This window comes from Eptesicus fuscus, chromosome 1 (assembly GCF_027574615.1).
Source record: "Eptesicus fuscus isolate TK198812 chromosome 1, DD_ASM_mEF_20220401, whole genome shotgun sequence".
Classification (NCBI taxonomy): Eukaryota; Metazoa; Chordata; class Mammalia; order Chiroptera; family Vespertilionidae; genus Eptesicus; species Eptesicus fuscus.
Genome location: NC_072473.1, coordinates 124,831,407 through 124,851,169, shown reverse-complemented (window position 1 = coordinate 124,851,169; position 19,763 = coordinate 124,831,407). Strand labels below are relative to the sequence as shown.

The following is a 19,763-nucleotide window of genomic DNA, read 5'->3' as shown; positions in this document are numbered from 1 at the left end:
CACTAGAAATTCAACTGTTCCTGGACGCAGTTCCCAATAGCACCACAAGGTGTCAGTGTGGTTCTATGAAACTGCCCGTTGCGGCTGCGTTGGCTTTTTGGCATTTCCCAAGGTTCCCTTCCCGACCACAAGGTGGCGGTGTTGCTCCACAAGAAATCACGCTTCCTGGGCCTGGTCGCTCCGTTGTTTCCCCAAAGCCACAGCCATCTTTTTCTTTGGCCTGGTTCTGAATACAGAATGCCATGTTCACTCTCAGTGGGGATTAACCAAAAAAAGGGACTTTTTGCCACTTTAAAACCCACGGAGATAATTGTCCCCTCCTCCTGTCTCCCCCACTAGCTCTGGGGCCACTCGCGAGGAGAGGTTATTGGGGAAGGTGAGGTTCTGGCCTCTGCTCCCCACGGAGGGTGCGGGAGTCATGCGGCTCTGGGCTCCTGCAGGGGCTGGAACCGCATCATTGTGGAGAAGCCCTTCGGGAAGGACCTGCAGAGCTCCGACCGCCTGTCCAACCACATCTCCTCCCTGTTCTGCGAGGACCAGATCTACCGCATCGACCACTACCTGGGCAAGGAGATGGTCCAGAACCTGATGGTGCTGAGGTGCAGCCGGGGATAGTTCTGGGGGATGGGGTGGAGGGGGACTGGGTTGAGGGCGGGCACTGGGGGGCTTAGCCTGCCCTGTTGCTGCCCCATCAGATGCAACACCAGCCTCTGCCCTGCCCCTCCTCCAGGTTTGCCAACAGGATCTTTGGCCCCATCTGGAACCGGGACAATGTCGCCTGCGTCATCCTCACCTTCAAGGAGCCCTTTGGTACTGAGGGCCGCGGGGGCTACTTCGATGAATTTGGGATCATCCGGTGAGAGCCCATCACCCCTTCCTAGGAGGCCGGAATGGGCATGGGGCACAAGCCTGCCTCCCTACAGGGTTCCTCCTTCCCCACCCCAAAGTTTAAATTCTGCAGGAGTGTCTCATCAGCCCGCAGTAGCTATGAAGGGAGGATCACTGCCTCCTTCCTTGCCTTGAGGGAACCTGGGAGCCACTAGAATTAGGAAACGAGTCTTGTAACTTGCGGCTCAGAAGTCTCACTTGAGCCCTGGCCGGTGTGACTCCGTTGGTTGGAGCATCATCCCATACACCAAAAGGGCATGGGTTCAATTCCCAGTCAGGGCACATACCCAGGTTGTGGGTTTGATCCCCAGTCAGGGTGCATACAGGAGGCAACCAATTGATGTTCCTCTCTCACATCGATGTCTCTCTCTAAGAAAAAAAATCAATAAAAACATATTTTCTGCCTGGCCAGTTTGGCTCAGTGGATAGAGTGTCAGCCTCCAGACTGAAGGGTCCTGGGTTCAATTCCAGTCAAGGGCACATGCCTGGGTTTCGGGCTCGATCACCATTGTGGGGAGTGTAGGAGGCGGCCGATCAATGATTTCTCATCATTGATGTTTTCGTTTCTCTCTCCCTCTCCCTTCCTGTCTGAAATCAATAAAAATATTGGGGAGGATTAAAAACAGAAAAAGCCCTAGCTGGTTTGGCTCAATGGATAGAGCATCAGCCTGCGGACTGAAGGGTCCCAGATTCGATTCCGGCCAAGGGCACATGCCTGAGTTTCGGGCTCAGTCCCCAGTGTGGGGCGTGCAGGAGGCAGCCAATCAATGATTCTCTCTCATCATTGATGTTTCTCTCTCTCTCTCCCTCTTCCTTCTTCTCTAAAATCAATAAAATATATATTTTTAAAAATAAAAACAGAAAAAGTCCCACTTGAAGCCCCAGCCCCCAAAACCTGGCCCACAGGGAGGGGGCTGAGGCGGGCTCACTCCTCACACCTGCCTTCCACCCTGGAAGCCCTGACCGAGTTCCGCCTGCTTCCCTGTCAGGGACGTGATGCAGAACCACCTGCTGCAGATGCTGTGTCTGGTGGCCATGGAGAAGCCGGCCTCCACGGACTCCGACGACGTCCGCAATGAGAAGGTGGGTGAAGGCATACCCTCCCAGTCCTCACTGCCAGCTCATGAAGGCATGCCCTGGGCTGGCAATCAGAAGACCAAGATGTCATGTCGCAGGACTGACAGTGACTGCTGTGTGACCACGGGCAGACCCATTGCCTGTCTAAGCCTTAGCTTCTCCTTCAGGAAAGAAATGAGGGTTTTCTGGGGGCTTCGGGGTCATGTGGCTCCTCATGCTGTGCTCCATCTTTTTTTTTTTCTTTTTTTTATTAAGGTATTATATGTCTACATATCTTACCATTGCCCCCCCATCCCACTGCCATACATGCCCTCACCCCCCAGTGTTTTGCGTCCATTGGTGACGCTTACATGCATGCATACAAGTCCTTTGGTTGATCTCTTATCTCCCCCACCTCTCCCTAACCTTCCCCCTGTAATTTGACAGTCTGTTTGATGCTTTACTCACTCTGTATCTATCTGTTCATCAGTTTATAATGTTTTTTATTATCCACAAATGAGTGAGATCATGTGGTATTTTTCTTTCATTGACTGGCTTATTTCACTTTGCATAATGTTCTCCAGTTCCATCCAGGTTGCTGCAAATGGTGAGAATTCCTTCTTTTTTATGGCAGCATAGTATTCCATTGTGTAGCTCCATCTTTTTTTTAATACATTTTTATTGATTTCAGAGAGGAAGGGAGAGGGAGAAACAGAAACATCAATGATGAGAGAGAATCATTGATCGGCTGCCTCCTGCATGCCCCCCCCCCCCCACTGGGGATCAAGCCCGCCACCTGGGCGCGTGCCCTGACCGGGAATCAAACCATGACCTCCTGGTTCATAGGTCAATGCTCAACCACTGAGCCACACGGGCCGGGCTAGCTCCACCTTTTTGCTCAAGGGATCCCTCTCTCCCTGCCTCTATCCCAGGTCAAGGTGTTGAAATGCATCTCAGAGGCGCAGGTGAAAAACGTGGTGTTGGGCCAGTACGTAGGCAACCCCAAGGGAGAAGGAGAGGCCGCCAAAGGGTACCTGGACGACCCCACGGTGCCCCGGGGATCCACCACCGCCACCTTCGCAGCTGTTGTCCTCTATGTAGAGAATGAGCGGTGGGATGGTAAGTAACACGTCCCCACCCGGCGGGCAGGCTGGCAGCCCTCACGGAGCGCTTCTCCCCGGGGTCTGACCACGCCGGGACAGGGGACGCCGGAAGGGAAAGGGCCAACGGGGTGGGACCCGGCCGCCTCACTGCACAGGGCCGTGCGCACGCCTTTGCTCCGAGCACACACCCTGTCGCACACGCGGCACCGGCCTGGGCTGTGGCAGAGCCAGCCCTGAGGCAGCCTCGCTCCCGCCCAGGGGTGCCCTTCATCCTGCGCTGCGGCAAAGCCCTGAACGAGCGCAAGGCCGAGGTGCGCCTGCAGTTCCGCGACGTGGCCGGCGACATCTTCCAGCAGCAGTGCAAGCGCAACGAGCTGGTGATCCGTGTGCAGCCCAACGAGGCCGTGTACACCAAGATGATGACCAAGAAGCCCGGCATGTTCTTCAACCCCGAGGAGTCCGAGCTGGACCTCACCTACGGCAACAGATACAAGGTGGGCACCCAGGCCTGGCAGCGGGGGGGGGGCGCCCCGATCCCTGGGGATGCGGGGGGCTGGGGGCACGCGGGCAGCCTCAGCGACACCCTCTCCTACAGAACGTGAAGCTCCCCGATGCCTATGAGCGCCTCATCCTGGACGTGTTCTGTGGGAGCCAGATGCACTTTGTGCGCAGGTGAGGGGGTTCCCATGCTCCTGTGTGCCGGGGGGGGGGGGGGGCTGGGCTGCAGGCGGTGGGCACAGCCGGCACCCGCCCTTTCCTCCACGTCCCCCCAAAGACACACATGTGTCCCCTCAGTGACGAGCTGCGGGAGGCCTGGCGGATCTTCACGCCGCTGCTGCACCAGATCGAGCGCGAGAAGCCACAGCCCATCCCCTACGTTTACGGCAGGTGAGGCGCAAACAGGGTGGGGGCGACGGAAGGGGACCCTGGAGCTTGTGGGGGGACACTCATGTCTCCCCTCTGCCCATCTCTCTCAGCCGAGGTCCAGCGGAAGCAGATGAGCTGATGAAGAGAGTGGGCTTCCAGTATGAGGGCACTTACAAGTGGGTGAACCCCCACAAGCTCTGAGCCCTGGGCCCCTCCCCACCCCCTGTTGGTTTCTGCCCTTCCCACCTCCCCACCGCCTGACCCCCTCCCCCCCCATCGGGAGGACTTCGGGACCATAGGCCTCAGCCTCACATTCCTGGCCTCGGGCCCAGCTACATTCCTGAACCACCGACACTCGCGCCGTGACCATCCCTGGCCACCCCTGGCCCCGCCTGAGCCAGCCTCTGTCTACGGGACTGAGCCTAAACGGAAGGAAGAAGAATGTGTCCCAGGCTCCTTCCATTTGTCCCAGGCTCCTCCTAGGACAGGAGTCAGGGACGAGGGGGAGGATCAGTGGGTGGGCCTCACTGGGCCAGTGGCTGGCCTACCCCTCCGCTGCCTGGGGGCAGGCTCCTCAGGGCCCGGGGAAGGGCGCCGGCGTGGCCACACCAGCCTCAGGGCCACTCTACATTCCTCATCACCTGCTGGAGGGGACTTCGTGCTGCCCAGCAGTCCCCCATGTTTTGGGCCCCCTGAACGTCCCTGTGCCCTGCCAGGCCAGCTCTGCACTCCATGGCCCACCCTCCATAGGTGCCCCTCTCGCTACTAGAAAAGCAGAAGCAGCAGGTGGGATGCCCCACCTCCGCCCTTCCCATTAAATCCACAAACACACCTGTCCCCTGGCTGTTTCCTTTCTGCCATCTGTGGCCACGGGGCCAGTCCACCTGGTGGAGGCCTCTGGCTCCCTGCCTTTCTCAGGACCCATCCCTCACCCCCTCCCTGTCAGCCACTTCACCTCTGCCCCTGTGTGACCCGTTCCTGCATCCCAGCACCCCGAGAGTCCCCCTCACCTCTGTGCCTTCACCCTGTCCCACTCCACAGGACACAAGGATAGAGCGAGTCCTTTGCACCTGAATGCTTCCGTGAGCGTGCTGCCCACACGGACCTGCACCCTGAGTGTTCCTGCCCGGCCAGGTCACTGCAGGGACTCCATGAGGGCCGTTGGCACATTGCCAGTCCATGGAAGTAAGAAGGATTTAGGAAGGAAAGGCAGCAGGGCTTGTGACTAACATCAGAGGCCAAGAGGGAGGAGGTAGTCCAGGGAGGCGCCACAGCCTGGCTACTCTGAGGCAGACAGCTGGGGTCCCCAGGGCCACCTAACAAGCATGCACTGGGGGCTTACGATAACTTATTTATCCCGTCACGATCCTGGAGGCCAAAAGTCTGAATTCTAGGAGTGGGCAAGGCCGAACTGCTTCCAAGCTAAGGGAGGGACCTTCCTTGTCTCTTCCAACTTCTGCTGGTGGCAAGCATTCCTCGGCTTGTAGGCACATCCTTGTCTGCCTTCATCTTCTTGTAGCCCTCTCCCCCCTGTGTGTATCTCTCTCCTACTTTCTTAAACTTACCTTGACTACCTCTGCAGACACGCTATTTTCAAATAAGGTTACATTCCAAAGATCCAGGGAGTCACGGATTTAGGGGGCACACTGTTCAACCCAATATGATCAAAACAAAGGCAGCACCCCTTGTGCGGCTGTCCCCCCTCCTCCCCAGCTCCTAAGCTGAGCACTGGAAAGATGGCAGGAACCAGCACTGTGGTCCCTGCATTCATGGGCCTGGGTTCCTTTAGGTGCAGCCAACCAGAAACAAAAGGAACAGATAAAATGATCAGATGGCCCTGGCCGGTGTGCTCAATGGTTAGAGCATTGGCCCTATTCCCAGTCAAGGGTACATACCTAGGTTGCAGGTTTGATCCTGTGTCTCTCTCACATCAATGTTTCTCTCCCTGCCCCCTCCTTTCCTCTCTAAAAATCAATGGGGAAAAAATGTCCTCCAGTGAGGATTAGCAACGACAAAATGATCAGATGGTGGGTAGTCCATTTGCTGGAGGGAAGAAACCAGCAATCTAGGAAATGACCAGGGGAGGAAAGCTCCAGTCCCAGGGAGGTGAGAACACGTCCCGGGGCCCTGCCACTGCCAGGGCTGGGGTGCCAGGATGGGGAAGGCCCTCAAGCTGTTAGCAAGAACTTGACCACCACAAATCCTCCCTCCATCTTGGCCTGTGCTTCCTCTGACCCCCACCCCTGCTTGGGAAGCAATTGCCTGCAGCTCTTTCCTCCCACCATCCTTGGTCTGCCATTGGAAGCCAACTTCTTACTCCTGCACAGTCCCCCTGGGCTGGGATGGCAGCAGTCGGGAGTTCAGTGCAGTTTGACATGTAGAGCGCCAGGCAGAAGGGGTGAGCTGAGGCTCTGCTTAGGTCTCTGCAGAAGCAATATATAGAGGAAGAAATTCAAATTGCGGATCAGCCTATTGCCATCCCATAAGCGAGGATGGCATATCACCCCACACATACACAGCATATACAAACCATCTCTGGGCACCATTCCTTCTCTCCCATCTCCTCCATCTCACCATGGGAGATGGCACCTCCAGGATGTGGGAGGAGGGAGATCAAGTTCACCTGGACCCCATTGAATAGGGAAAGAAGGAGCTTTATGGGACAGGGACAGGCCATAGACCCTCAAATAAGGTGGCTTTTCAAAGCTGAGTGTGGACCATGTCCAGGTCCATGCAGAGCACCTGAGAAGGCTCCATGTGGACAGGATTGGAGGCCAGGCTTTGGCCAGGGGCCATGGCCTTGGTCCTCACCCCTGTGCCCTGGAGAAGGGGCCATGGGCCAGTCTAGAGACTCAGGCTCCCTGTAACCCTTTGGCTCCGGTGTGGCTACAGAGGATCTTACCCTTGACTCTGAGGTGCGGTCACGTGGCTGCGATGGGGTAGAGGCGGCTTTGCAAAAGGCCCAGGATGGTACAAAGAGCAACGAAACCTCAGATGGTGACCTGAATAGTGCAGAACCAGTCCCTGAAGGCGCAGCCACGCCTTCCCCCTGCTTACCACCAGAGGGCGGTGTCAACCCTGCCGGCTGGCAGCGTAGACAGCTAAATCCCCACCCACCCTGGCTTGCACTCCTGAAACCCAAATCCTCAAAATACTGACCTGAAAAGGACATCAAAGCCTTGGGGGCCAAAGCAGATAAACTAAGGTACAGGGGCCCTTACTAACCCCGCGGGGGTCTTCATGCTCAGAGTCCTTTCACAGAAACCCCCTCCCCCCCGCCGAACTTTACAGACTTTGGGGGCGGGGCTAGCAGATCTGTGTACTAGGGATAGTCTTTCCCAGGGGAAGGTGCTGGCATGGCATCATCAAGGGGGCCCCTCCAAGAAGTGTGGGAGGCTCCAAATAGGGGCAGCAGCAGGGGCCATGGAGGGGGCCCCCAGCTCCTCCCAGGCCCCCAGCATATGATGACCGTGTGTGAGCAGGGAGGAGGGACTCCGGGGACCTCCCCATCTGATCCTGCTCTGGGTGTATCCGCTGTGACACAGATCTGGGTGCTACACTGGGGCATAGATGTGAGGACACTCAGAACTGTCACCTGACCTCTGGGTGCCTATGAGGGAGAAATAGGTGAAAGTGCTGATGGGGACAGCCAGCTGTCGTGTCAGCTCTGGAAGCCTGCAATGGGGAAGAGGCCTGAGGTCCCCGGTAGAGACATTCAGCTGTTACCTCCAGTCCGGGTACCTACAATGAGGGATCAGGTGAAGACAGTCACTTGTCACCTCATCTGTGGGTCAATACATTCCGACACAGACCTTAGGGCCTCACTGAACTGAGTCAAATGTCACCTCAGCCCTGGGGCCCTACAATGTGGAACAGAGGTGGCAGACCTGGTGAGGAGAGACGTCTGGCATATCTGTGTGCTTACACTGGGACAGATGTGACAGCTCTCGGGTGAGGAAAGACACCCGTCACCTCAGCTCTGGGTGGCGACATTGGTGCTGAGGTATAAGGCTTTCGACTGGCACCGAATCTGTACACTGGGACCAAGCAGAGGGTCCATGTGAGGACAGCCAACAGCTCCCTCAGCTCTGGTGCCTGCACTGGGGTAGAGGCATGGCATTGATTGGGTCAACTAACATTTTAACTTCTAGATGGTTAGACTACACTGAGTGGCCAGATTATGATGATCTCAGAACGCATAATAATCTGGCCACTCAGTGCATATCCTATATAATAAAAGGCTAATATGCAAATTGTCCCCTCGACCAGGAGTTCGACCAGCAGGCAGGCCGGCCAACCGCCCATGTCCCCTCCCCCTGGCCAGGCTGGTCAGACCCATCCATGCACGAATTCATGCACCAGGCCTCTAATATATATACTGAGTGGCCAGATTATTATGCTTTCAGAGATCATAATAATCTGGCCACTCAGTATATAGTGGGGCTTAAGTGCTCACGAGTGGAGTCACCTTTCACATCAGATTTTGTGGGGGGGATTTTAATTGAGAGAGAGGAAGGAAGGGAGGGGTAAGGAAACAGATTTGTTATTCCACCCATTTATGCACTCATTGGTTGCTTCTTGTATGTGGCCTAACTGGAGATTGCACCCACAGACTTGGCATATTGGGAGGGCCCTCTAACCAACCGAGCTACCAGGCCAGGGCTCACATCAGCTCTTTTTTTTTATGTGTTCTTTAAAAAAAAAAAAAAACATTTTTTAGTTTAGAGAAGAAGGGAGAAGGAGAGAGAGAGAAACATCAATGATGAGAGAGAATCATTGACCGGGTGCCTCCTGCACACCCCCCACTGGGATCAAGCCCCTAACCCAGGCATGTGCCCTGACCAGGAACCGAACCGTGACCCTCTGGTTCATAGGTAGATGCTCAACCACTGAGCCACACTGGCTGGGCTCACATCAGCTCTTGATGCCTAACCTCTGGTAGAGGCATGAGGGACAGATGAGGGTATTCAATGTTACCTCAGATCTGAGGCACAGCATGAGGACCCAAGACACAACACAATTCAGTGATGAGAGCTAGACTGGGGCAGACATAAGGGCACTCAAATGTCACCTCAGCTCTGTGTAGCTACACAAGTCAGAGATATTAGGGGCCAGGTGACAGCATCAACAGAAAGCCCAGATACTGATATTTATGCCAGAAAGGAGAATGGAGGGACTGGGTAGAGACCTAAGGGCCCAATGGGACCACCAACTATCAGCTCACACTGGGTGCTCACGTATGAGCGCCCGGGGGAAGACAGTCAACTGAGGGCACAAATCTTGGCGCCTACACGGCAGAGGAGAATGAGGGACCATTGAGATGATTCGACTGCCACTTCAGCTTTGGGTGCCAAGTCTGGGGCAGAGGCAGGAGGTACCTGCACCGAGGCAGAAGCACACAAGCACACATGACTGTCATCAACTGACAACGGAACCATCGGTGTCCACACTGAGGGAGGGAAAGAGGGATCCGTTGATGGTATCAAGTGGCACATGAGGACCCAAGGCAAAATAGTCAACTGGCACCTCAGCTATGGGAGCTACCCTGGGACACAAGCAAGAGGACCCAGAGGAGACATTCTCTGCCACCTCATGCGAGTGCCTGTACCGGGTCAGGGACATGGGTGCCTGTGACACGAGGGTCTAATCCTCTCTAGGTTCCCATGGAAAAACAGTCCCAGAGAAAATTAAGGACTCACAAGGCTGTGAGCAAGATGGCCAACACTGTCCTCTAAGAACGACCAGTCTGGCAGATGCCCCAAGCCTGGCCGGAAGCCCAGGAGTGTAACAGAGCTACCTCTAGGGGACATTACAACTATGAGCATTTCAGGAGAGAACCGTGAGGTTCAGTGCCCACAAATATGTGAGGGTTTGGCACGTGGTCACCATTATCTCTAAGACCAAACTCCACAACAAAATCCAAATACTAACCCGCGACTGCAGCTGCAGGGCCCTGAAACTGACCACCTTGATCTTGTTAGCGAGAAAGAGAGAGTGTGTTGTGTATGTCAGTGTAGAAGCTACTGGATTTTAACCAGAGATCTGGCACTGCCCAGCTGTATAAGCTTTCTCTGCATTTTGAATGTCAGGTTCCCCGTAGTGAGGTCATGGGGTCAAAGGGCACGGATGTTTCTGTGGTTCCCATGCCACCCAGCTGCTGCCCTCCAGAAGGAGTCCCGCTGACGCTGACGGGTGGGCCCAGCTCTCCCAGTGCAGTGGGTGATCAGGTGCACTGAGTGGTGTAGACAGTCAACTGAGGGCACAAATCTTGGCGCCTACACGGCAGAGGGGAATGAGGGACCATTGAGGTGATTGGCTAGAGAGAGGCTAGAGGAGCAGGTATTCTCCCCTCCCATCATCGGAACAACATGGAAGACGGTGTGAACGCGCTGCCATCTGGAAATCAGACCGCAAGGAAAGGCATCGGAAGGCTGAGCCTCCTGGTCTCTGGTTCGTCGCATTCTGGTGTTTTCTCCTGCATCCTCTTCTGTACCTCCGTGTTTCTAAAAAGCACATATATCCACTTTAAAACAATTTCTAATTACGGCCCCAGACCCATCCGCCTCTCTCTAGGCCTCAGAAATCCGACCGGAGGGCACCAGCGTAACCCCAGCACTCCAAGCCTGAGAAGCTGGACTCTCCTAGCAAACTGGCCTCTGATGGGAGACTTCTGGGGCGGGACATACGTGGGACAGGGGCGGGGCCGGATAGGGCTCCTCCCACTTGGCGACCAGTCAGCTCTTCCCAAACACACGTCAGAGGCGGGCCGTTCTCACCCAGCGGCTGCAGCAAATGGAGGAGGAGGCCTGTGGGCGGGACTTCTCAGGCCAGGGGCGGGGCCTCCGCTGCTTTCCACGCCCACCCCCCCACCTGGCTACGGTGCGGCAAAGCCCTCGCCCCAGGCGGGGGTGGTGCCTGCGGGCTGTGGCCCCGCCCCGGGCCGCCATTGCAAGGCCTTGTGGGGCTGTGTGTCCTCTGCTCTCGCTCTCTCCTTCCTTCGCTGAGCCGGGCAGCGCGGCCGGCCTGGCAGGGTTGCCCCCGACTGAGGTCGCATCTCCCCACGGCTAGGCAAGTCTCCGGCCGGCCTAGCCCGCGTCGCAGGCCCCCGGGCCCGGAGGGGCGGCCTGAGCTCCGGGCCTCCCATGGGAGGGGCCTGCGTCTGAGAGAACCACTTCCATTTCCCAGTCCCTGAGGCTCCGCAGGCACGATCGACCTCGAGCCAACGCGTTTCCGAGACCCCTCTGGTCCCGACAGGGCTTCTCTTCGCGTTCCCCGGAGCCTGGCCAGGTGGATGAACAAGTCGGTGCACCGATCGCGCCCGTCCCGCAGCAGGGGCCCAGCTCTGGCTCATCCCTGACCCCCACCCAAACCTGCTCTTCTGCTTTGTTGCCTCCAGAGCGCACGGTCCCCAAACAGTTCACCTGCCGGCGGCCCCAACCCAGCGGGAGACGTGGACATGAGGTTGGCAGGTGGGTGGCTTCCACAGCGAACAGGAGGAAGTTGGAAAGGAGACCCGGCTGGCCCAGGTGTCCAGGGGTCTGCAGCTGGAGGGGTCCAGGTGGGCCACTGGGTTTGCTTTTGGAAACGGAGGACTATGCACAAGCATTCGTTCCAGGACCTTGAACAAATCCTTTCACTTGCGAGCATTTCAGCTCCCCAAACTGTGAGATGAGGATTAGGATAGTGAATTTCTACCACCTCGGGCAACTTGGTTGCTGTTTGGAAAACAAGTTGTGGGAGGGGAGAGAGAGGCTCCTGGGAGCAACGAGACTGGGTGGAGAGGTAGTGGTCTTAAAGGAGAAACTGACCCAAGTGGCTCTGGGGTTGAATAGGAACCTAGTGCTAGCCCTGCTGTCGGCTGGATAAGGAAGGATGAACGTGGATTGGGGAGGGACAGCTTGGGGGGTGGAAAACAGAACTCAAGAATTAGAGTTCTGTACCTGATAAGGTTGCAACATTCTGAATGCATTCCAGTGGAGCGAGCCAGTGGGGAACTGGCTGGGAGGGTGTAGCCTCAAGGCTAGGGCAGAAAAATAGAGTGCCACTGCTCCCTGGTGGGGGGAGGGGGGTGACTCAAGGCGGGGGGGGTGATTCAAGGTGGGGAGCAGAGCACCTATAAAGAGGGGAGAGGAAGAAGAGTAGAGTAGGCAGAGAAGACAGCCTGAGACAGAAGCCTGGGAAAGTCTAGATTTTCAGGGGGAGGGTAGAGGAGGAGGATAAAGCAAGGAGGATGGGCCAGCTTGTGTTGTTCTGGAAGCCAGGAGGGAAATTCTGTTTTCAGCAGGAGGGCCTGGGGCAGTGGACTGAGAAGTCAAGAAAGATCAGGGCTGACAAGTGATGGGGGGAGCTGACACCAAGAATATCACAGGTGGCCTTGGAAAGAAGTCTTTGTTTGTTTTGTTTTTAAATATATTTTTTGATTTAAGAGAGAGGAAGGGAGAGGGAGAGAGAGAGAGAAACATCAATGACCAGATAGTGTCATTGATCAGCTGCCTCTCCCACATGCCCCACACTGGGGATCAAGTCCACAACCTGGGCGTGTGCCCTGACGGGAATTGAACCATGACCTCCTGGTTCATAGGTGGATGCTCAACCACTGAGCCACACCGGCCGAGCTTTTGTTTTTGTTTTTGTTAATCCTCACCCAAGGATATTTTTCATTGATTTTTTAGAGTGGAAGGGAGGGGAGGGAGAGAGAGAGAAACATCAATTGGTTGCCTTTCTCCCCCATGCACCCCAACCAGGGCCAGGGATCAAGCCTGCAATCGAGGCACACACTCTTGATTGGAATCGAACCCAGGACCCTTCCGTCCGCGGGCCAGTGCTCTAACTACTGAGAAAAACCGGCGAGGGCAACAGGAGAGATGTTGAAAATAGAAGAGAAGGACAGAGATGGGATGATTGCTGTTACAAGAAACCTGAGCAGGGCGCTAGCCGGTTTGGCTCAGTGGACAGAGCGTCGGCCTGCGGACTGAAGGGTCCCGGGTTTGATTCTGGTCAAGGGCACATGCCCGCGTTGCAGGCTCAATCCCCAGTGGGGTGTGTGCAGGAGGCGGCCGATCTATTATTCTCATCACTGATGGTTCTATCTCTCTTTCCCTCTCCCTTCCTCTCTGAAATCAATTTTTTAAAAATTAAAACACACACAAAAAAACACAAAAAAAAAACAAGAAACCTGAGCAGGGAGTAGAGCTAGGGATCCACGTCACAGCAGGTGAAGGGACTGGTCCTCAAAGGGACTCGGGACCGCCTCCTCCATCACAACAGGAGAAAAAGAGGATGTGATGGGTGGACCACAAACATCAGCAGCCTCAGGCAGGAGGTTGGGTGCTCCGTGGGGGAGTGCGAGAGCCCACTTGAGCAGTAAGTTCTAGAAGGTCCCCACACCTGCCTGGGGGAAACCAAGCTGAGAGCCTTGGAGCTGCCCCCCTCCGGCCGGTGGACGGCCACAGGTCTCCACCTTCCTGTCCTCCAGTCCCTTCATCCCAAGTGGATGGGGAGATCTGGTCACAAGAGGCCCTGGGGTCATTGGGAGCTCACTGGCATCTGAGGTGGCCTTGCCTTGTCTGTCCTGTCTCCAGGCCCCCTCCGCATCGTGGCCCTGGTTGTGACTGTGGCTCTCACCTGGATCATAGTCAGCATCTTCCTGGGTGGGCCTGGCAGTGGCTTCTCTCGCATCCAGCAACTCTTCATCAGTGAGTGTGGGACTTGTCCTTGCCTGGCTACAGAGGTCCCCATGGTGGCCACCTGGGCCCGTGGGCTGAGGCTCAGGCTGGGGGTGGGAGTGGCCTGGATTTCCTTTCTCTTCCTCAGTCTGTCTCCTGGCATCCAGCACAGCCTTCTGGTTGGGAGGTTGCTTTGGCTGAGCAGCAAATCCCCGCTGATTCCTTCTGAGCCCAGTTGGAGTGGGTGGGGCCTGAGTGAGGGGCAGATGGACTTCCGCTGAACATTGGGGATGAGTCCCTGGTTGCTCCCTGCGGACATTCTGCTGAGCTCTGAGATTAGGAGGGGACTTTACACATTGTCTCTGGTGACCTAAGTACTTTGTACAATTCCAACTTACCCTTTTCCTGGAGCAGGGAGCTTTGCATATGAGCATCATTTAGACTTGAGCAAGAACATGCCAAGATCAGCCTGGCTTAGCCCTTGGCCTCTGAGCCTGATGCTCCACCACCTTGACTGCATGGTATAGGGCCAGGCTGCCCTGCTGCAGGCCAGGAGATCTCCACGCTAACAGAAACAACTCTCTACCCACAGGCCCAGAGAACTCAGTGACGGCAGGTAAGGCTCCTGTCACCTCCCTGCCCTTCTTCTGGGCCTGCCCCTCCTCCTACTTATGTGATACCCCTGCCTGCCTCCAGCTCTCCAGGGTTTCTGGTCTCCACTTATCTCTCCCCAAACTGGCCAGCAGAGCCTGCTGAGCCACTGGCATGCCGTGAATCTAGGAAACAAATTCCCTGCTTCCAGAATATACTGGTGGGACAGGCATAGGATAGAAATTCCCATTCCAGCCCAGCCGGCGTGGCTCAGTGGTTGAGCATCGGCCTATGAACCAGGAGGTCACAGTTCCATTCGCAGTCATGGATCCATCCCCAGTAGGGGGCGTTCAGGAGGCAGCCGGTCAATGATTTTTTTTCTCATCATTGATATTTCTCTCTCTCACACTCTCCCTTCCTCTGTGAAATCAATAAAAAAATTTTTTTTGAGGGGAGGGTTGCATAAATGTGTTTATTGGCAAGGTATAAAACCAATCCAGGAAAATAAAATTATCAGTTTAATAAAATGATTGTACACATTCTTTAAAAAATTATTCTTACTCATTTACTTGGAAATAATTTCAAATCTATAGAAAATTGAAAAAAAATAGGACAAAGAATGTTGTACCCAGCTTTACCTTTTGTTAATATTCTGCTGCTTTATTAAAAATATATTTTTAAAATATCTTTTGTGGGGACACAATATAGCCTGTGACAGAGGCTGTCCTTCCGTCCTTCTACCTCTGCCCCGTGAAAATCAGGTGCTCTCTCTCTCTTTGTTAAAAAAATATATTTTGTCCTAGCTGGTTTGGCTCAATGGATAGAGCGTCTGCCTGCGGGCTGGAAGGTTCGATTTGGGCACATGACTGGGTTGCGGGCTCGATCCCCAGTAGGGGGCGTGCAGGAGGCAGTTGGTCAATGATTATCTCTCATCACTGATGTTTCTATGTCTCTCTCTCCCTTCTTCTCTGAAATCAATAAAAATATATTTAAAAAAAACATTTTTATTGATTTCAGAGAAGAAGGGAGAGGGAGAGAGACATAGAAACATCAGTGATGAGAATCATTGATAGGCTGCCTCCTGCACGCCCCCCATTGGGGATCGAGCCCAAAACCCGGGCATGTGCCCTGACCAGGAATCGAACCCTGACCCCCTGGTTCATAGGTCAACACTCAGCTACTGGGCCACGCCGGCCAGGCCAGGTGCTCTCTTAGTTCCTGCTCTCCTGCAGTCTCTTCTGGCCGTCCGCTCATCTGTACACTTGCCCTCCCAGCTGCTACTCCTTTCTCTTTTCGGATCAGTGGCAGAAAAGCCTCCCTAGGGGTCCCTGTCACCTTGCCCTGCGGCCCAGGGGATACAGAGTGTCTGTGGAGGTGTTCCTGGCCTGAGCCATGTCCTCTCCCTGCACTGGCCCCCTGCTCAGTCATCAGTCATTCCTCCCTGTGGGCCGGTCCTGACCTCCCTTCCCTCCGACTTCGGGTGACCCAGGGCCAGGCCCATGGGTCACCCCTACTGTCCCCGCCCAGAGCCGCGGGCCAGGAAGTACAAGTGCGGCCTGCCCCAGCCATGTCCTGAGGAACACCTGGCCTTCCGCATGGTCAGCGGGGCTGCCAATGTCATCGGACCCAAGATCTGCCTGGAGGACAAGATGTGAGTTCCTTGGAGGAGGTGCTGGGGGGGGAGGGAATGGGTGATCAGAAGCTGGTCCTGCAAGGTCAGGAGAGTGGAGCAGACGTGCCACTTGAGGGCTGTCCCCTTGCTAGGCTCATGAGCAGTGTCAAGGACAACGTGGGTCGAGGACTGAACATTGCCCTGGTGAATGGTAAGTTCCCTCTGATGTGGGGTCAGAGTTTGATTGAGGAAAGTGGAACCCGGCTGTGCTGTGACCTCCCCACCCCCCTCCCCACAAGAGGGAGGCATCTGAGTGTTTATCTTAGCCCTCCTCTTCCCTCCCTCCCCCTCCCCTCAGAATCCCAAGGAGGTGGGGAAGGGGTTGTGCTAGCTGAAGGGTCCAAAGAAGTAACTCGATGAACAAAAGCATGGTAGCAGGAGAGCCCTGCCGGTGTGGCTCAGGGGTTGCATAGTCAACCCATGAACCAGGAGGTCACAGCTGGATTTCGATTCCCGGTCAGGGCACATGCTCGGGTTGCCAGCTCGATCCCCAGTGTGAGGCGTGCAAGAGGCAGCTGATCATTGATTCTCTCTCATCATTGATGTTTGTATTTCTCTCTCCCTCTCTGAAATCAATAAAAAATATACATACTTATTTTTTAAAAGGATGATAATAGGAAAGAATTAGGAGTTTCCAGGAATTTGAAGGGCGCACCTGGAAGGTCTCAAATGCCAGGCAGGAGCTCTGCAGTCTTGGATGGGCCACAGCTGTCTGAATAAGGGGCATAGTTGGCAGGAATATGGGGGGGGGATATATATATATATTTTTTTTTTTGCTTTTTAAAAAATTTTTTCCCTTTATTGGTTTTTAGAGAGAGAGAGAAAGGGAGAAGGATAGAGAGATAGAAACATCATCGATCGGCTGCCTCCTGCACACCTCCTACTGGGGATCGAGCCCACAACCCAGGCATGTGCCCTGACCAAGAATCTCAGTCAAACCATGACCTCCTGGTTCATGGGTCAACATTCAACCGCTGAGCCACACCAGCCAGGCTGATATGGGGGGACAGTTGAAAAGGTTCCAGAAGGGCTGCACCCAGGGGCCATGCCATGTGGTGAGCCTAGTCTGGGAGGACCGAGGTGGCAGGCTGGGTTTGCCCTGGTGGCTTGCTCAGGAAGACCCCATCCTCCCTGTTGATCCAGGGGTCAGCGGTGAGCTCATCGAGGCCCGGGCCTTCGACATGTGGGCAGGAGGTGAGTGGCCACCTGGCGCCCCAATTTTGACTGTGTGGCAGAATGACTGGGTATCCTTCCCCTAAACACTGCCCTTCCTCTGGCCATTCGCTGGGGGCCTCTCGAGCACTTCCTTGGGTTCGGAAAAGGCAGGGGCAGGGACAGGTGTTTGGCCATGGGGCATGCCCTGGCTTCTTACACCAGTTTGCTCCTGTGACCCTTAGTGGGGTGTGTCCCTGGCCTGATCCCTACTTTAAGTGTCCTCGTTTGGAGAATAGGGGCTGGTGGGGAAGGGAAGCCCAGTGGTGCCTGATGCTCCGTGTTCCATGGGACCTGTGCCCCCCAGATGTCAACGATCTACTGAAGTTCATTCGGCCACTGCATGAAGGCACCCTGGTGTTTGTGGCATCTTACGACGACCCAGCCACCAAGTAAGTGCTTGCCCGGGCCAGCCTCAGCCTTGCCCTCCTATGGCGACCGCTCACACCTTCTCCTTCTGTGCGGCAGGATGAACGAAGAGACCAGGAAGCTTTTCAGCGATCTGGGCAGCAAGAATGTCAAGGACCTCGCCTTCCGGGACAGCTGGGTGTTTGTGGGGGCCAAGGGTGTGCAGAACAAGAGCCCCTTTGAGCAGGTACGGGGGACGGGGGGAGGCTGGCAACTCCGTTTCCCAGCCCAGGGCAGCTGGCCCAGGTTTTCTGCCTGCATCTCATGAGGTCCCCTTCTGTTCATGCTGCAGTCTTCCCTAAATCCTGCCCCTACACCCCGACCCAAGGCAGCCCTGGCCCCCTCCCAGTCTGTCCTGTATGGATTTCATCCTAAAGTGTCTTTATTTTTATTTTTACAAGTATTAATTTCTTTTTTTTTAATATATTTTATTTTCATTGATTTTTTACAGAGAGGAAGGGAGAGGGATAGAGAGTTAGAAACATCGATGAGAGAAACATCGATCAGCTGCCTCCTGCACACCTCCCTACTGGGGATGTGCCCGCAACCAAGGTACATGCCCTTGACCGGAATCGAACCTGGGACCCTTGAGTCTGCAGGCCGACGCTCTATCCACTGAGCCAAACCGGTTAGGGCACAAGTATTAATCTCTTTAAATTTTATTTTTATTTTTATTTATTTCCGAGAGGAAGGGAGAAGGAGATAGAAACATCAATGATGAGAGAAAATCACTGATGGGTTGCCTCCTGCACACCCCCCACCTGGAACTGAGCCCGCAACCTGGGCATGTGCCCTGACCGGGAATCGCACCATGACCTCCTGGTTCATAGGTCGATGCTCAACCACTGAGCCACACTGGCCGGCCAGGCCCTTTAGGGTCTCTGAGTGTTACACACTGGCAACTCGCCTCCTAAACATCTTCAAGATGCTTGGTCCCCCCATCCTCCCAAAACCCAATACCCAGATTCACGCTGCATGCTCTTCTCCACCAGCCTGGCTGCTGTCTGGCTGGCAGCTCCTCTGGGGCCACCCGTGTCATGCCCCATGCGAGGGGCTGGGAAGCCCCAGGTGCCCTCCTCATTGTTGGGAGGCTCCCTGTTCTGTGAAAGCCATGGTGTCCCCAAGCCCTGCTCCCCACAGCAGGACAAAAGAAATACCCTCCGCTGATTTCTGGAAGGTTCTGGTTACCAAAAGAGCAGCTTAACACCCCACCCCACCCTCCAGAGAAGAAACACTCCCTCTGAGCTTGCTCTTCTATAACTTCCAGCAGCTCCATGTGGGCTGGGCAGAGACAGGCGTACAGACAGACTCCTGCCCTCCCTCCCCAGCGTGTGCCAGGCCCACAGAGGTGCAGAGGAGCTGACCTCTCACTGCCCCTGTGGAGGGCATGCCCGTGCAGCCAGGGCCATTTCTCCATGAGAAAGATCAAGGTGCCAGGACAGACAGAGGGGGCGGGTGCCTCCTGCACACTCCCTACTGGGTATGTGCCCGCAACCAAGGTACATGCCCTTGACCTGAGAGTGCACGGTTGGCTGACCCCGGCCCAGAGGCACTGCCAGTTCTTTCTCGGGTGCCTGAGGGCTGAGGCTGTGACCCCCCGCTCCCCTGACCCCGCAGCATGTGAAGAACAGCAGGCACACCAATAAGTATGAAGGCTGGCCCGAGGCGCTGGAGATGGAAGGCTGCATCCCGAGGAGAAGCACGGCCAGCTAGCCAGCCAAGCGATGACCGGGCTAAGGAGGCTGCGTGTGCCTGGCCCAGGAGGAGGCAGCAGTGGTGCCAGCGCAGGGCTGAGTCCCCACCCCACACCGGCCAGGAGTGCTCTCTTGTCCAACACATCAGGGCTCCGAGGCGGTGAGCGGTGACCCATGTGTGTGACTGGCGGTGGGTCCTGCGACGGCCAGCCTCATTGTACTTTGGCAGGGGAACCCAGGTCAGCCCCCACCCACTTCCCAAGGCCCTGGGTGCGCACCCCCTGGCTGCACAGCCGCCTGGTTGGGCAACTTCCGGAACCTCTCTGCCCAGAGCCGCTCACTGCTCTGCAGGCTAGTCCTGTTTCCCACGGGTTTCCTTCCGGTGAGCCACATCTGGCGGCCCATGGCAGGGATCTACCTGGCTGCCTCCTGCCCCGCTCTCCATAGGAAGGGGCCGCCTTAGAGCCTGGCTGGCCAGGGCAGGAAGGTAGTGAGCCTGGTCACGGGCCCTGGTGCAGTGGGTGGCAGCTCCTGCAGTTTGTCACAGGACCCGGCTTCTAGATGACCTCTTAATAAATTGGTGCCCCAGTGGAATGCGTGCATTCAA

General features: G+C 55.7%; 2 protein-coding genes across 14 annotated transcripts in view; both read left to right on the top strand.

The window, feature by feature from the left end:
* Positions 1-4,745, top strand: part of G6PD (glucose-6-phosphate dehydrogenase) — a 16,961-nt gene extending 12,216 nt beyond the window's left edge. For all 9 annotated transcript variants that reach the window (XM_028136123.2, XM_054712940.1, XM_054712892.1 and 6 more), the window contains 8 exons: positions 441-599; positions 731-856; positions 1,878-1,971; positions 2,877-3,063; positions 3,306-3,541; positions 3,643-3,719; positions 3,843-3,935; positions 4,025-4,745. In XM_028136123.2, the coding sequence (XP_027991924.1) occupies positions 441-599; positions 731-856; positions 1,878-1,971; positions 2,877-3,063; positions 3,306-3,541; positions 3,643-3,719; positions 3,843-3,935; positions 4,025-4,115 (1,063 nt within the window). In that variant the 3' untranslated portion in view covers positions 4,116-4,745. The remainder of the gene's footprint in view (positions 1-440; positions 600-730; positions 857-1,877; positions 1,972-2,876; positions 3,064-3,305; positions 3,542-3,642; positions 3,720-3,842; positions 3,936-4,024) is intronic.
* FAM3A (FAM3 metabolism regulating signaling molecule A) lies at positions 3,916-19,763 on the top strand. 5 transcript variants are annotated; one of them, XM_054713382.1, is made up of 12 exons: positions 3,916-3,935; positions 4,025-4,090; positions 4,956-5,099; positions 11,311-11,383; positions 13,496-13,609; positions 14,172-14,195; positions 15,660-15,821; positions 15,935-15,993; positions 16,986-17,036; positions 17,362-17,446; positions 17,523-17,649; positions 19,080-19,763. In XM_054713382.1, exons 2-12 carry the CDS (start codon positions 4,075-4,077, stop codon positions 19,173-19,175), a joined length of 951 nt encoding a protein of 316 aa, XP_054569357.1. In that variant the 5' UTR covers positions 3,916-3,935; positions 4,025-4,074; the 3' UTR covers positions 19,176-19,763. The 5 variants fall into 5 exon arrangements, with proteins under 5 accessions (XP_054569357.1, XP_054569410.1, XP_054569457.1 ...); XM_054713435.1 differs by lacking the exons at positions 3,916-3,935; positions 4,025-4,090 and having other exon boundaries at positions 5,037-5,099; positions 15,698-15,821; XM_054713482.1 differs by lacking the exons at positions 3,916-3,935; positions 4,025-4,090; positions 4,956-5,099 and adding an exon at positions 11,049-11,201 and having other exon boundaries at positions 15,698-15,821.